Source organism: Salvelinus alpinus, chromosome 35, assembly GCF_045679555.1.
Source record: "Salvelinus alpinus chromosome 35, SLU_Salpinus.1, whole genome shotgun sequence".
Lineage (NCBI taxonomy): Eukaryota > Metazoa > Chordata > Actinopteri > Salmoniformes > Salmonidae > Salvelinus > Salvelinus alpinus.
Genome location: NC_092120.1, coordinates 1,633,355 through 1,651,264, shown reverse-complemented (window position 1 = coordinate 1,651,264; position 17,910 = coordinate 1,633,355). Strand labels below are relative to the sequence as shown.

Genomic DNA, 17,910 nt, shown 5'->3' with positions numbered 1-17,910 from the left:
ACAAAAGCTAGAACCTCTGCAGCAATGACTGGAGGGCCATAGGGAAGGCAATGGCTCAGGCAGCATATGCAGCAGCTCAGGCAGCACACAGAGCAAACTCTGCAAACCCACAGAGGGAGAGTTCAGGTGCCACCTTCCAGATCTTGGAGATAAACGTCACCACTCCTCATCATCACAGTTACTCTTCATTACACTCCAGCAATGAGGAGGAGGAGCTGCAGAGTATTGATCGTTCAGGCACAAAATGCCCTTCCGCATAGTCTTGTCAGGATTGCATAGTCATGTCATAATCTTTACTTTTTTATTGCAGCATTTTGTTCAGAAAACAGGAGGCACATACTTATTTTAAAAGATGTTGAGAATATATGAAATCAGACACAAATAATACAAAAATATGTTCTGCCATTAAATGTCCCCCCTGTAGTTGTATGCACTTTCACACTCAGTGCAAGGTTCCATTCACAGGTCAGGCAGGTAACCTAGTGGTTAAGAGTGTTGTCCAGTAACTGAAAAGTCGCTGGTTCGAATCCTGAGCCCACTAGGTAAAAAATCTGACAATGTGCCCTTGAGCAAGGCACCTTTAACCCTAATTTCTCCTGTAAATCACTCTTGATAAGAGCGTCTGCTTAAAACGCTAGTAAAACCAAATGCATGCTTTTCAACCGTTCGCTGCCTGCACCCGCACGCCCGACTAGCATCACCACCCTGTACGGTTCCGACCTAGAATATGTGGACATCTATAAGTACCTAGGTGTCTGGCTAGACTGCAAACTCTCCTTCCAGACTCATATCAAACATCTCCAATCCAAAATCAAATCAAGAATCGGCTTTCTATTCCGCAACAAAGCCTCCTTCACTCACGCCGCCAAACTTACCCTAGTAAAACTGACTATCCTACCGATCCTCGACTTCGGCGATGTCATCTACAAAATAGCTTCCAATACTCTACTCAGCAAACTGGATGCAGTTTATCACAGTGCCATTCGTTTTGTTACTAAAGCACCTTATACGACCCACCACTGCGACCTGTATGCCCTAGTCAGCTGGCCCTCGCTACATGTTCGTCGTCAGACCCACTGGCTCCAGGTCATCTACAAGGCTATGCTAGGTAAAGTGCCGCCTTATCTCAGTTCACTGGTCACGATGGCTACACCCACCCGCAGCACGCGCTCCAGCAGGTGTATCTCACTGATCATCCCTAAAGCCAAAACCTCATTTGGACGCCTTTCCTTCCAGTTCTCTGCTGCCTGCGACTGGAACGAATTGCAAAAATCTCTGAAGTTGGAGACTTTTATCTCCCTCAACAACTTTAAAAATCTGCTATCCGAGCAGCTAACCGATCGCTGCAGCTGTACATAGTCCATCTGTAAACTACCCACCCAATTTACCTACCTCACCCCCCATACTGCTTTTATTTATTTACTTTTCTGCTCTTTTGCACACCAGTATCTCTTCTTGCACATGATCATCTGATGATTTATCACTCCAGTGTTAATCTGCTAAATTGTAATTATTCGATTTATTGCCTACCTCATGCCTTTTGCACACATTGTATATAGATTCTCTTTTTTTCTACCATGTTATTGACTTGTTTATTGTTTACTCCATGTGTAACTCTGTGTTGTCTGTTCACACTGCTATGCTTTATCTTGGCCAGGTCGCAGTTGCAAATGAGAACTTGTTCTCAACTAGCCTACCTGGTTAAATAAAGGTGAAATAAAAATAAAATAAAAAATGAGTCACATATAATTTGTTGTTGTAATACCCCTCCACGACAGTAGGTGTCATTAAGTGTGTAAAGGGCTGGATGTTTTTGTCCCATTGTTGTTGTAGAAGACGGAAGCAGATCGGTCGCGGTTTGTAAGTGATTCAATTACAGCAAATTGTGTGTTACAAAATAAATTAAACATATGTTTTAACCCATATTTAGGCGAGATAGTAACCTTGTGCAACAAGCGTTATACAGTGTCACAGATCAGTCACATAAGATAGTTTCTGGATACTTTTCGGACAGTGAAGAGCGCATGCCTCCATGGCCACAAGGTGTTTCTGTCCAGGTGGAGCTTCTGAAAATTAGCCATCTTCACTGTTGCAATCAGAACTGAGGTGAGCTGCGGAAGTCCTTATGTCGTCATAATTTACCTGCTTATTCTGTCAATAGTTGTAGTAGGTAGGTCGTTTTTATTGACGTGGGGCATTTTGCTCTTATGATTTTAATTAGATTGGCTAAATAACTAGCTACTGTTAGCTAGTTACAATTCAAAGTTAACATGGTGAATGTTGCCGTCACAGTCAGTACATTCATGTATTCTGCCTGCTCACTGCACTTGCTTAAAAATGGCTAGTTACGTTTTCTATATTTCAGAATCCGTGTCAAACATAATACGTTGTCTTAGCTGTTTTCTGCCAATATTAGCATAAAAACATTCAACATTTTTGTTTTCTAATGGCACTTACTTTTAGTGACATTGGAATTGTATTATGGTCTGGTCTTACTGTACATAATTCTGATGGTGTTTGTCCTGATCCTGAAATGGTGGCATTAGAGAATTACATCAATATATTGTGTTTATAAGATTGTGTTTGTCTCACAGGCAGCATGTCAGACTTCACCATCGATATCCAGCTGACAGAACTAGGGTTCCCTGACATCTTGCAGCCCAGAGAAATGACCTGTGTGAAGGAGACACCATTGCCTTCGGCCTCTAACAATATCTCCCCTGGATCCCTGGCCAACCTCCAAATCCCCAGTTCCTCGCCGCCTCCTCCTGCTGCACTCACCCCCACAGCTGTGGACCCAGGACTGGTCGGTGTAGATCAGCTGGTTTCTGTAGCCTCACAGACTGCTTCTACAGTTCAGCAGGTTGCCTCACAGACTGGCCCTCACATTACAGTAACCCCAAGTCCCTCTGGGCCCCCTGAGACACTGACAATACTCTGCCCACCCCCTCCTTCTACACACAAACCGGTGGTAGTGGCACACACTTCACGGCCTGTTAGTCCCATATTGCTACCCAAGAGTTTAGTAAGTGGTCAAAGCAATAGCCTTCACCAAAACCCCAAAATAACTAAAACTGTCTTGATATCTGTGTCTCGTGTTGGAGCTGGTACTGTGTTGACTACTATACCAGCTCCTTCCACTCCCCCTGTTGAACACTTAAGAACCATTAAGAATGATTCCAAGCTGCTGGCAGACCAGACTGCAATGTTTCAGACCACTCCAAAACCTGTAAACACAGGGAAGCCAGGAAGGGCTGTCGCTGAGGAAGAAGAACCAGGAGAAATTATTGGAGAGGGAATAGGAGGGAAAGGTGTTTTCGATGATGGGAAAGTGCAAGGACTGAAAGAGAAAGAAGCAGAAGTTGCAAAGAGTTTAGAGGAGGATTCTGAGGAAACAGATGACAGTGAGGTTTCTGAGAATGAGGATGATGATGAAGAGGAGGAGGAGGAGGAGGAACTGGACCCAGGTAGGCTTCAGCTCAAAGACTAAAACATCAACCATAATTTTTTTCCCTAATTAAAAGTGCTCTAAATTTCTGTAAAATATGTTTTCTCTTATGTCAAACTACCAGGAAGTCTGAAAAGACAGACTGAGTGGGCGGGGAGCTAGTAGGCTGAGTGGGGTGAGGAGCTCAGCTTGAGTGAAGTTTTTTTTTAACACTGATGTCAAGCAACATGGTTGCAGTGAGATTATCTCAAGCAAATTTGCTGATGCACAAAGCAACTCAAACAACATTGAAATTTGCATGCAACATTCAATCCTGTCATACATCACATAATGTTTTCACAAAAAAATGTATCCAACTGTTTGGTTATTGTAACAGCATCAATATAGAAAAAATGTTGGCTGTATAATTTAACTAGCTAGCCCAAATATAATTGTCAGCACTGTTTATTAAGTGAGCTAGCTAGTTTATCTTGGACAATTTCAGTTTCAATTTCAGTTCACTTTCCAAGGGGAGGTCTGGGTACTTTTCATTACATATATAGTACTTTCAGAAAGTATTCAGGCCCCTTGACTTTTTCCACATTTTGTTGTGTTACAAAGTGGGATTAAAATGGATTTCATTGTAATTTTTTTGTCAACAATCTACACAAAACATGTTTGATGGAAAATAAAACACTATCTTGATTAGATATGTATTCAACCCCCTGAGTCAATACATGTTAGTCAATTTTGGCAGGGATTAAAGAGCTTTGTCTCTAAGAGCTTTGCACACCTGGATTGTACAATATTTGCCCATTTATTCTTCAAAAAAATATTCTGTGTCAAATTGGTTGTTGATCATTGCTAGACAGCCATTTTCAAGTCTTGCCGTTGATTTTCAAGACGGTTTTAAGTCAAAAATGTAACTAGGCCACCCAAGAACATTCAGTGTTGTTTTGGTAAGCAACACGTGTATATTTGGCCTTGTGTTTTAGGTAATTGTCCTGCTGGAGGATGAATTTGTCTCCCAGTGCCTGTTGGAAAGCAAACTGAACCAAGTATTCCTCTAGGATTTTGCCTGTGCTTAGCTCTATTCCGGACACTCACAGTCCTTGCTGATGACAAGCAAACCCATAACATGATGCAGCCACCACCATGCTTGAAAATGTGAAGGGTGGTGCTCAGTGATGTGTTGTGTTGGATTTTCCCCAAACATAGATTGCATCATCTGTGGATCTGTTGGGACGATATGCAAATTGGAGTAGGTCTAGGGTTTCTGGGATAGTGGTGTTGATGTGAGCCATGACCAGCCTTTCAAAGCACTTCATGGCTACAGATGTGAGTGCTACGGGTCGGTAGTCATTTAGGCAGGTTACTTTAGTGTTCTTGGGCACAGGCACTATGGTGTCTGCTTAAAACATGTTGGTATTACAGACTCGGAGAGGTTGAAAATGTCAGTGAAGACACTTGCCAGTTGGTCAGCGCATGCGCGCAGTACATGTCCTGGAAATCTGTCTGGCCCTGCGGCCTTGTGAATGTTGACCAGTTTTAAGGTCTTACTCACATCGGCTGCGGAGAGCGTGATCACACAGTCTTCCAGAACAGCTGGTGCTCTCATGCATGTTTCAGTGTTATTTGCCTCGAAGCGAGCATAGAAGTAGTTTAGCTCGTCTAGTAGGCTCGTGTCACTGGGCAGCTCTCGGCTGTGCTTCCCTTTTGTAGTCTGTAATGGTTTGCAAGCCCTGCCACATCCGATGAGCGTCAGAGCAGGTGTAGTACGATTCGATCTTAGTCCTGTATTGATGCTTTGCTTGTTTGATGGTTCGTCGGAGGGTATAGCGGGATTTCTTATAAGCTCCCGGGTTCCGGGTTAGAGTCCCGCTCCTTGAAAGCCGCAGCTCTAGCCTTTAGCTCATTGCGGATGTTGCCTGTAATCCATGACTTTATGTTAGTATTGTGGAGTACTACAACGTTGTTGATACGTCCTCAGTTTTCTCCTATCACAGCCATTTAAACTAACTGTTTTAAAATCACCATTGGCCTCATGGTGAAATCCCTGAGCGGTTTCCTTCCTCTCCGATGACTGAGTTAGTAAGGGCGCCTTTATCTTTGTAGTTACTGGGTGTATTGATACACCATCCAAAATGTAATTATTAACTGCAATATGCTCAAGCTATCATCACGAGTCACAGATCCCTGGGAAGTTCGTTTTTTTAATCTACTGATGCGTATCATTGTTAAACATACCTGGTCTTTGTGGTTGAATCTGTGCTTGAAATTCACAACTCGACTGAAGGGCCTTACAGATAGTTGTATGTGGGGTACAGAGATGGGGCAATCTTTTAAAAATCATGTTAAACACTATTATTGCACACAGTGAGTCCATGCAACTTATTCTGTGACTTGTTAAGCACATTTTTACTCCTGAACTTGCCATAACAAAAGGGTTGAAACCTGAAATGTCTTGAGTCAATCAGTATTTCATTTTCTATTAACTTGTAAAGATTTATAATAACATAATTCCACTTTGACATTATGGGATACCGTGTGTAGATCAGTGACACAAAATCAACATTTAATACATTTTTAATTCAGGCTGTAACGTAACAAAATGTGGAAAAAGTTGAGGGGTGTGAATACTCTTTGAAGGCACTGTATACAATGCATTCCTAAAACTCAATTGAGCTCAGGTGCATCCTGTTTCCATTGAAAATCCTTGAGCTGTTTCTACAACATGATTGGAGTCGACCTGTGGTAAATTTAAATTAATTGGACATGATTTGGAAAGGCACACACCTGTCTATATAAGGTCCCACAGTTGACAGTGCATGTCAGCACAAAAACCAAGCCATGAGGTCAAAGGAATTGTCCATAGAGCTCCGAGACAGGATTGTGTAGAGGCACAGATCTGGGGAAGGGTACCAAAAAAAATCTGCAGCATTGAAGGTCCCCAAGAACACAGTGGCCTCCATCATTCCTAAATGGAACAGAAGTTTGGAACCACCAAGACTCTTCCTAGAGCTGGCCGCCCGGGCCGAACTGAGCAATCGTGTGAGAAGGGCCTCTGTGACCAAGAACCCGATGGTCACTCTGACAGAGCTCCAGAGTTCCTCTGTGGAGATGGGAGAACCTTCCAGAAGGACAAACATCTCTGCAGGCCTCCACCAATCAGGTCTTTATGGTAGAGTGGCCAGACGGAAGCAACTCCTCAGTAGAAGGTACTCCTGCTTGTAGTTTGCCAAAAGCCACATAAAGACTCTCAGACCATGAGAAACATGGTTCTCTGGTCTGATGAAACCAAAATTGAACTCTTTGGCCTGAATGCCAAGCGTCACGTTTGGAGAAAACCCTACGGTGAAGCATAGTGTAAACCTGCTCCAGCATCTCCGACTGGGGCGAATGTTCACCTTCCAACAGGACAGCGACCCTAAGCACACAGTCAAGACAACGCAGGAGTGGTTGCGGGACAAGTCTCTGAATGTCCTTGAGTGCCCCAGCCAGAGCCCGGAATTGAACACAATCAAACATCTCTGGAGAGACCTGAAAATAGCTGTGCAGCATCGCTCCCCGTCCAACCTGACAGCTTGAGGATCTGCAGAGAAGAATGGGAGAAACTCCCGAAATATGTGTGCCAGACTCTGCTGTAATCACTGCTAAAGGTGCTTCAACAAAGTACTAAGTAAAGAGTCTGAAAAATGTGTTTTATTTTTTATAAATTAGCGAAAATGTCTAAACCTGTTTTTGTCTGTCATTATGGGGTGTTGTGTGTAGATTGATGAGGGGGGGAAAACAATTCAATCAATTTTAGAATATAGCTGTGACGTAACAAAATGTGAAAAGTCAAACGGTCTGTAGATATATATATGTATATATATATACACACACACTTTATACTACCGTTAAAAAGTTTGTGGTCACTTAGACATTTCCTTGTTTTTGAAAGAAAAGCAAAAAAAAATGTGTTCATTAAAATAACTTCAAATTGATCAGAAATACAGTGTAGACATTGTTAATTTTGTAAATGACTATTGTAGCTGGAAACGGTTAATATAAAAAATGGAATATCTACATATCAGCAACCATCACTCCTGTGTTCCAATAGCACGTTGTGTTAGCTCAACTGGCAGCTTCATTAAATAGTACCTGCAAAACACCAGTCTCAATGTCAACAGTGTAGAGGTGACTCTGGGATGCTGGCCTTCTAGGCAGAGTTGCAAAGAAAAAGCCATATCTGACTGGCCAATAAAATAAAAGATAGGCAAAGGAACACAGACACTGTAGAAGGCCAGCATCCCAGAGTCGCCTCTTCACTACTGACATTGAGACTGGGGTTTTGCGGGTACTATTTAATGAAGCTGCCAGTTGAGGACTTGTGAGGCGTCTCAAACTAGACACTCTAATGTACTTGTCCTCTTGCTCAGTTGTGCACCGGGGCCTCCCACTCCTCTTTCTATTTCGGTTAGAGCCAGTTTGCGCTGTTCTATGAAGGGAGAAGTAGTTGTACGAGATCTTCAGTTTCTTGACATTTTCTCGCATGGAATAGCCTTAATTTCTCATACTAAGAATAGACTGACGAGTTTCAGAAGAAAGTCATTGTTTCTGGCCATTTTGAGTCTGTAACCGAACCCACAAATGCTGATGCTCCAGATACTCAAGTAGTATAAAGAAGGCCAGTTGTATTGCTTCTTTAATCAGCACAACAGTTTTCAGCTGTGCTAACATAATTGCACAAGGGTTTTCTAATGATCAATTAGCCTTTTTAAAATGATAAACTTGGATTAGCTAACACAACGGGCCATTGGTTGCTGAATATGGGCCTCTGTACGCCTATGTAGATATTGCATTAAAAATCAGCCGTTTCCAGCTACAATAGTCATTTACAACATTAACAATGTCTACACTGTATTTCGGATCAATTTGATGTTATTTTAAAGGACAAAAATGTGCTTCTCTTTCAAAAACAAGGACATTTCTAAGTGACCCCAAACTTTTGAACGGTAGTGTCTATGTATGTATGTATGTGTGTGTGTTAATATACAGTTGAAGTCGGAAGTTTACATACACCTTAGCCAAATACATTTCAACTCAGTTTTTCACAATTCCTGACATTTAATCTTAGTAACAATTTCCTGTCTTAGGTCAGTTAGGATCACCACTTTATTTTAAGAATGTGAAATGTCAGAATAATAGTAGAGAGAATGATTTATTTCTGCTTTTATTTATTTCATCACATTCCCAGTGGGTCAGAAGTTTACATCACTCAATTAGTATTTGGCAGCATTGCCTTTAAATTGTTTAACTTGGGTCAAACGTTTCGGGTAGCCTTCCACAAGCTTCCCACAATAAATTGGGTGAATTTGACTTTGTTGTCCTTAAGCCATTTTTCCACAACTTTGGAAGTAAGCTTGGGGTCAATGTCCATTTGGAAGACCCATTTGCGACCAAGCTTTAACTTCCTGACTGACGTCTTGAGATGTTACTAAAATATATCCACATCATTTCCCTCCCTCATGATGCCATCTATTTTGTGAAGTGCACCAGTTTCTCCTGCAGCAAAGCACCCCCACAACATGATGCTGCCACCCCCGTGCTTCACGATTGGGATGGTGTTCTTCGGCTTGCATGCCTCCCCCTTTTTCCTCCAAACATAACCATGGCCATTATGGCCAAACAGTTCTATTTTTCTTTCATCAGTCCAGAGGACATTTCTTCAAAAAGTACGTAGTACCGTAGTCTGGCTTTTTTATGGCGGTTTTGGAGCAGTGGCTTCTTCCTTGCTGAGCGGCCTTTCAGGTTATGTTGATATAGGATTCTTTTGCCTTTGGATATAGATACTTTTGTACCTGTTTCCTCCAGCATCTTCACAAGGTCCTTTTCTGTTGTTCTGGGATTGATTTTCACTTTCCTCTCCAAAGTACGTTCATCTCTAGGAGACAGAACGTGTCTCTTTCCTGAGCGGTATGATGGTTGCGTGGTCCCATGGTGTTTATACTTGAGTACTATAGTTTGTACAGATGAACGTGGTAACTTCAGGCGCTTGGAAATTGTACAAAAGGATCAACCAGACTTTTTTTTCTGAGGTCTTGGGTGATTTCCCCATGATGTCAAGCAAAGAGGCACTGAGTTTGAAGGTAGGCCTTGAAATACTTCCACAGGTACACCTCCAATTGATCAGCAAAGCACCAGCACACCTATTCCTCCATGCTTCACGGTTGGAACCACACATGTGGAGATCATTAGTTCACCTACTCTGCGTCTGACAAAGACACGGCGGTTGGAACCAAAAATCTCAAATTTGGACTCTTCAGACCAAAGGACAGATTTCCACCGGTCTAATGTCCATTGCTCGTGTTTCTTGGCCCAAGCAATAATTATTGGTGTTCTTTAGTAGTGGTTTCTTTGCAGCAATTTGATCATGAAGGCCTGATTCACGCAGTCTCCTCTGAACAGTTAATGTAGAGATGTGCCTGTTACTTGAACTCTGTGAAACATTTATTTGGGCTGCAATATCTGAGGCTGGTAACTCTGGCTTCAACACCATACAACACTCCTTCCGTGGCCTCCAACTGCTCTTAAATGCTAGTAAAACGAAATGCATGCTCTTCAGCCGATCGCTACCTGCCCGCCCGACTAGCTTCACTACTCTGGACGGTTCTGACTTAGAATATGTGGACAACTATAAATACCTAGGTGTCTGGTTAGACTGTAAACTCTCCTTCCAGACTCATATTAAGCATCTCCAATCCAAAATTACATCTAGAATCGGCTTCCTATTTCGCACAAAGCCTCCTTCACTCATGCTGCCAAACATACCCTCGTTAAACTGACTATCCTACCTATCCTTGACTTCGGCAATGTCATTTACAAAATAGCCTCCAACACTCTACTCAGCAAATTGAATGCAGTCTATCACAGTGCCATCCATTTTGTCACCAAAGCCCCATATACTACCCACCACTGCGACCTGTATGCTCTCTATAAGTCCTTGCTAGTTAAAGCTCTGCCTTCTCAGCTCACTGGTCACCATAGCAACACCCACTCGTAGCACGTGCTCCAGCAGGTATATTTCACTGGTCATCCCCAAAGCCAACACCTCCTTTGACCGCCTTTCCTTCCAGTTCTCTGCTGCCAATGACTGGAACGAACTGCAAAAATCACTGAAGTTGGAGACTTATATCTCCCTCACTAACTTTCAGCGTCCGCTGTCAGAGCAGCTTACCGATCGCTGCAGCTGTACACAGCCCATCTGTAAATAGCCCATCCAACCAACTACCTACCTCATCCCCATATTTGTTTATGTTTTTCTGCTATGTTGAGCACCAGTATTTCTACCTGCACATCCTCATCTGCACATATATCACTCCAGTGTAAATTGCTAAATTGTAATTACTTCGCCACTATTGGCCTATTTATTGCCTTACCTCCTTACTTCATATGCACACACTGTATACAGATTTTTCTATTGTGTTATTGACTGTACGATTGTTTATTCCATGTGTAACTCTGTTGTTTTTGTCGCACTGCTTTGCTTTATCTTGGCCAGGTCACAGTTGTAAATGAGAACTTGTTCTCAACTGGCCTACCTGGTTAAATAAAGGTGAAAAAAAAAAAAATGAACTTATCCTCTGCAGCAGAGGTAACTCTGGTTCTTCCTTTCCTGTGGCGGTCCTCATGAGAGCCAGTTTCATCGCTAATAGCTTACTGAGCAAGACTTCGGACCAAACTTTTTCCAATACCTTGTTTGCATACCCATTTCCCCCTTTATTTATTGGTAGATATGTTTAACTTTCTTTCCTACCAACCCTACCGGCTACTGATGTCATTCTTCTGTGAGCTGCTCCATGCGACAACCAGTTGAGAGCTGCTCGCTCTTGCTGCCTGTAGATGATATTCCGCTGAAACTAGGCTGTGAGTGGCGTGTATGTGGATATATTTAACATGCTTTGCGATTGTGTAGGCTACTTTGCATGATTTCTTTATTGTACTGCATAATTGTTAAGTCTTACACCTCCACTACACTACTTTGATACGTATCAGTGGGGATTATGCATGATGACTCCTTGCTGTCCCCAGTCCACCTGGCCGTGCTGCTGCTCCAGTTTCAACTGTTCTGCCTGCGGCTATGGAACCCTGACCTGTTCACCGGACGTGCTACCTATCTCAGACCTGCTGTTTTCAACTCTCTAGAAACAGCAGGAGTGGTAGAGATATTCTTAATGATCGGCTATGAAAAGCCAACTGACATTTACTCCTGAGGTGCTGACTTGCTGCCCCCTCGACAACTACTGTGATTGTTATTATTTGACCATGCTGGTCATTTATGAACATTTGAACATCTTGGCCATGTTCTGTTATAATCTCTACCCGGCACAGCCAGAAGAGGACTGGCCACCCCTCATAGCCTGGTTCCTCTCTTGGTTTCTTCCTAGGTTTTGGCCTTTCTAGGGAGTTTTTCCTAGCCATCGTGCTTCTACACCTGCATTGCTTGCTGTTTGGGGTTTTAGGCTGGGTTTCTGTATAGCACTTTGAGATATCAGCTGATGTAAGAAGGGCTATATAAATACATTTGATTTTAATTTGATTTGATGAAGAAGTGAGTGTAGGCAATGCCCACTGAAAGAAAAGTGGGTATAGGGTTTATACCTGCGTACAGCTTCCACTACACTACTGGCCCTTTTGTGTTTTACAAAAAGTGCACTCCTACATGTGCCGGTACTACGGTTGCTGTCCTTTCAGCATCAAAAGCCTGTAACACACTGAAGGTCCAATAGGTTTCCCACTGCGCAAGCATATCTACAATAGATATAAAGGCTGTTATAATTTCCCATGGTCTCCCCATACTAATAGTGAACTTACAACAATTTCCCCCACTCTTCCCTACCAGGCAGTCAAGGAAATTTTGACATAGTTCTGACAAATAATTTTCAACGCAAGTAAAGGATAGTAATGTTACGAGTAAAGTAGGAAGTCCCGGTTTCAATAGGCGACGAGATATTGTTTCAAGAAAAAAGTGAATGTGTATATATTTGGCCTGGCGAAGCAGTTTTATACACTGACTGAATGGAAGCTGATAATTATGCGTTTGTTTTTTTCCTCCACTGGTCTCACTGGCCAATTGAGACATGGATTTTGTGTGTGTGCCATTCAGAGGTTGAATGGGCGAGACAAAAGATTGAAGTGCCTTTACAACGGGATATAGTAGTAGGTGCCAGGCACACCGGTTTGTGTCAAGAACTGCAGCGCTGCTGAGTTTGTCGCGCTCAACAGTATCCCCTGTGTATCAAGAATGGTCCACCACCCAAAGGACATCCAGCCACCTTGACACAACTGTGGGAAGCATTGGAGTCAATATGGGCCAGCATCCCTATGGAACCGTTTCGACATCTTGTAGAGTCCATGCCCTGACGAGTGGAGGCTGTTCTGAGGGCAAAAGGGATACAACTCAATATATTAGGAAGGTGTTCTTAATGTTTTGTACACTCTGTGTATTGACTACCAGGCAATGTTCATATATCATGACTGTCAGTCGGAGGTGGGACCAAGTCATTATTATTCGGGTTGCAAGTCTCAAGGTCCAATTCTCAAGTTGAGTCCGAAGTAGAACGGGTTGGGTCAAGTCCAAGTCGTGCATTTTAAGAGCTAGTCGAGTCGCACATCAAGTAAAAACAAACAAACATCTGAACATACCAAGAGACCAGTAGGCCTATGCTAGTTGCTTGAAGCCCCATTGCTGGTGAGCTTGCAAAGTAAACAGTTAATATTTTTGATCACCAAACATTTTTGGAGCTGCATGTTTGCTCTGCATCCGATCCTATAGCTAGCTGTACAGCATGTGACTCGAGTCCACACCTCTGCTATCAATGTCAAGAAGTTTGTATGAATCTTCCATTTGGCATGTCTCTTGATGTAATGACATGACAACTGCGTCTGAGTTCTTGGCAACCCTTCCCCTGCTTTTGTTTCATGCTGGCTGAAGACCTAGCTAGCCAGCTACTAGCTAACACAAGACACAGATGAAAGCAGAAACGTCCAAGTATCTTTGCCTTAGATGAATAGGGGAAACCTCTAATTATACTGTATTTGCTGACACAGTGCAGTCAAATTTTGGCACCAGTAGACTAGCTACCTAGTTATGTAAACCACGCCCCTCTGCGGACACCCTTCTGCAATTGTTGGTTACAAGGCGGTACTTATTTAAACGAGGTAAGAGAATATGACCGTACCATTGGTGTATTCAAATTTGAGATTTTGTGATGTCATATTAATATTCCCGCCTCTTGGATCCTGGTGTTTGACATTGGGGAGGGGACCAGTAACTTTATGATCAAACTTTATCAATGTAGAAGCAACAGTCATTTTTTTAATACTTTAGGTATTCTACTTTGATCTGGTTTCATCCAAATATCATACATTCCCTGAAAAACGTTTTGACTGCTGTACCTTTAACACCCTTCTCCCTCTGCCTTTCAGAAGCAGAGCCTGGAGGTTCAGGCGAACACCGCTGTAGCGTCTGTGACCTCGTCCTTTCCTCCAGCTTCCAGCTCCAGGAGCACATGAACCTGCACACAGGGGCACGCCCCTACTGCTGTGCCGAGTGTGGCAAGCGCTTCTGTCAGCTGGCCAACTACCGCTCCCACCTGCGGACGCACGCCCAGCCTCAGACCTCAGTCCCACCCGTACAGCTCCGCTGCCGTGTTTGCCTGAAGGGCTTCGATTCTGAACAGGGTTTGAAGGACCACCTAGCCAAGTCCCACTTTGAGAAGGAGTTCTATGAGTGTGACGCATGCAAGCGCATCTTCACCTGCCTGACCAAGTGTGAGGAGCACCTGGAGGAGCACAAGCGCGAGCTGGCGGACCACGTGTGTCTGCAGTGCTGCCGCCGCTTCCGCCTGCGCCGCTCTCTCCGCCGCCACAAGGAGCGGGGCTGTGTCCGCAGCTATCGCTGCACCGACTGCCCCATGAACTTCAGCCGCAAGAATGCCCTCCTCAAGCACAGCTTCTCCCACCTGGGCCTGCTGCCTTACACCTGCATCCAGTGCCGCGCACATTTCCGCCTGGCCAGGCTCTATCGTAAGCACGAATGTGAGCCGGAGCGACTCCACTGCGTGGCATGCCTGGGTGTCTTCCAGAGCCACAACGACTTCCAGAGGCACAAGAGGGAGACGGGCTGCTGGGGCCAGCAGGGGACCAAGGGGGATGAGATCCGCTGTATGGAGTGTGGCCAGGCCTTCTCCACGGCTGACGAGCTGAAGAATCACGCCGGGGCCCACCAGAGGGTGATGACCTGCTCCGAGTGCGGCAAGGGCTTCCGCTCGGCCTTGATGCTGATGTCACACATGGGGGGCCACGCAGGGTCGAGGCCCTGTCTGTGTAAGAACTGTGGCCTGGGCTTCCCTCACCAGCAGGGTTACGAGAGCCACCTCAAGGACTGTGGACGCAAACCCCCTCCTGTGGTGAGTATGGGTTACCCCCCTAAGGACTGTTGAAATATATTGATATATGTTTGTCACTGTATATGGCTCTTTGGAAGAAAAGTATGTTCAGATTATTTTGATTTAAGTTGGATTGGATAGAGAAGGGTCCAAGTAGCTCTCTGTTCACTGTTGTAACTCTCTCTTTGTGCAGAAACCACGGAAGGACGCCCCTGCTGCTCCTTCCAAACCGCTAGCCCAGCTCGCTCCAAGTTATCTCCCTGTCTCTGCTCCTGTGAAGAAACCAGAGAGACAAGCGTCAGCACCACTTCATACTCTGGTGAGAATGCCAGGCTCTGCCCCTGCCAGAGTCACTATGGGAGTCCCTGCTTCTACCCCAGTGAGAATGCCAGGCTCTGCCCCTGCCAGAGTCACTATGGGAGTCCCTGCTTCTACCCCAGTGAGAATGCCAGGCTCTGCCCCTGCCAGAGTCACTATGGGAGTCCCTGCTTCTACCCCAGTGAGAATACCAGGCTCTGCCCCTGCCAGAGTCACTATGGGAGTCCCTGCTTCTACCCCAGTGAGAATGCCAGGCTCTGCCCCTGCCGGAGTCACAATGGGAATCCCTAACACCACTGCTGTCCGTGTGGTGAGCCCTGACCAACCCACCAAGGGGCTGTGGAAGCTCAGCCTGGACAAACAGCCTCCTCCTGGGGTGTCCTTGGTCATGTTTGTCCCTGCCAACACCCCTCTGGCCTCTGGCCTCTCTGGCCCATCCTCCACCCCCCAGCTCCCAGCCCTCTCAGGCACACAGCCCCAGTGGAAGGTATTCAACCCAGCACCAAATCCAGGAGCCCCTCCTCCGGTGCTGTGCCAGTCCAGGTTCACCTCTAAGCCAGGCCTGAGCCTGCGCTACTCCTCTGATGCCCCGCTGGATCTGGCCTTAAAGACCGCTGACTACGAACAGGAGCCTGCTAATATACTACCTCTTGATCTGTCTAACAAGTCGACTTGCTCCACTCCTCCTGCTAACCTTGTAGTCAAGACTGAACCGAGAGACCCTGGGTTTGCAGAGGAGACTGAGGAAGAAGTATTCACAAGTTTAACAAGTGATAAAAAGGGGATAGTCTTTCAGAGTAAGAGGGAGCCAGGGGAGGATTCTAAAATGGAGGCTATGGCTCAGAATGGGGGAAATGGAGAAGGGAGTGGAGATGAAGACAGGCAAAATGACAGCAGAGATGATGGAACAGCTCAGTCTCAAATGAAGAAGGCAGCAAAGCCGGGAGTCCCGTCAACACTGCGGCTCCTGACCGTCAAACAGACAGAACCTTTGAAGAACACTGCCAAAATGGATCTAGTGAATCAGCTGAAAATCGAGTCAGTCAGCTCTTTGCACTCCAAAATGCTTCGGGGCTTAGTCCATATAAAGCAGGAACCACTGTCTCTAGAGGCCGACAGTGGAACACAGAGCTCAGACTTCTGTTGGTCCAGCCCGCTGATAGCATTGAAGAGGAAGATGGAGCCAGACGTGGGGCTAGACTTGAGATGGGATGGGGGCACCCCAGGCTGTGTACTCGACTTGAGGTTGAATGGAGGGAACCCAGCCAATCGTGATGCAGAGGAGAGGAACATGGAAGGAGACCGTGTAGAGGAGGAGCTTGAGGGTGGCGAGAAGGATGGAGCAACAGAGGAGAGGAAAGCGGATAAGGATGGATCGGAGGAGAGGAAAGAGCAGAAGGATGGATCGGAGCAGAAGGATGGATCGGAGCAGAGGAAAGTGGATAAGGAAGGATCGAAGGAGAAGGATGGAATGGAGGAGAGGAAAGGGGAGGAGGATGGAACGGAGGAGACAGACGCCCCTGTTGATGAACCCACAGCCCATAACCCAGAGATACAGTTCCCCTCCTCTCGAATCCCCTCTCCTCCCTCCTCACCACCATGTAAAAGACGAAGGTCACTAAGGACAAGGGAAAAGCCTAGAGCCCTACGTGACTGTTTATTATAAGGGCAGTACTTTAGACAGAGTGAAAAAGGGGATTGCTGACAACAATGTTAATTAGGCTGCCTTTTAATGGCCCGAGAAACAGAGGAAAACATAATCAAGCCTACTGTAAAACAATTCATACTAGGCTTGTTATTAAAGCATAATAGCAACACATTTTGTGGATTAGTTGTGATTTTTATAAACCATTCCTCTACATTAATTTGCCCTCTGGATTTGGTTGCTTTCCTGTATTCCAATAATTTTTTGTTAGCTATTGAAGACTTACTATGTCTATGTTTAATGTACCTGCTAGTGCTTAGTGAGCTAGCTAACAATCCTTGTTAGCTGCTTACTGTGTGGCAAGAGATTGAGATTAGGGTAAATAGTGGCTATTGTTTTTGATGTTACAGTAGTTGCGTATGTTGGCAATAGGATCATGCACTTCTTCCAGTGTTACGCACACCTTTCCAAACACTCCATATCTATTTGACTATACCAACATAACTTATTTGTTTTTTTTGTTATAGGTTGTCTAGTTAGTCTTCACTTGAATGTCATTGTAATTTGTGTAGTTTCTATTCTATATAAGCTGCCGTATGGGACTTCAGTCGCCAAGGTTTCTTATTCAGGTACTGATGGGGAGTGTTTGGGAGCCAGGATTTAATGTACTGTCAACTTTCTGAGAAATGTTTCTCAACAGCTCGATTTTTGTTTGATTTGAGTTCCATAATGGGTATAATATGCAAGAAAATGTATGTGCTGTCCAATTATAATGTTAAATTGACATGTATATCTTTTTCTATCACGTTGAATGTCTTACCCCAACTTCAACTGAATGGTTACAGTGTTTTGTAGAGTTTAAAACATTCTGTTCTGAAATTGGGATCTTAAAGGATACAAATAAAGATCAACGTATCGGAATGGTATGGAGGGGTTTTCTGGGAAAGCCTTCTTTCATTGACCTATACAGAACACTCTTACTTGAGTCCTGGAGAGGAAACAGGAAGACACTATGGTAAGTGTTTGTTTATCTAATTTTAAACACACTGATATAAATCTTAGTATAACAGAATCTAACATTTAACCAA

At 44.5% G+C, this 17,910-nt stretch overlaps 1 protein-coding gene across 1 annotated transcript; it reads left to right on the top strand.

Moving 5' to 3' along the window:
• Window positions 1-1,835: 1,835 nt before the first annotated feature.
• LOC139563933 (uncharacterized) lies at window positions 1,836-17,743 on the top strand. The gene is made up of 4 exons (XM_071382973.1): window positions 1,836-2,106; window positions 2,595-3,467; window positions 13,898-14,880; window positions 15,053-17,743. The coding sequence occupies exons 2-4, from the start codon at window positions 2,600-2,602 to the stop codon at window positions 16,841-16,843; spliced, it is 3,642 nt and encodes a 1,213-aa protein (XP_071239074.1). The 5' UTR covers window positions 1,836-2,106; window positions 2,595-2,599; the 3' UTR covers window positions 16,844-17,743.
• Window positions 17,744-17,910: the final 167 nt, after the last annotated feature.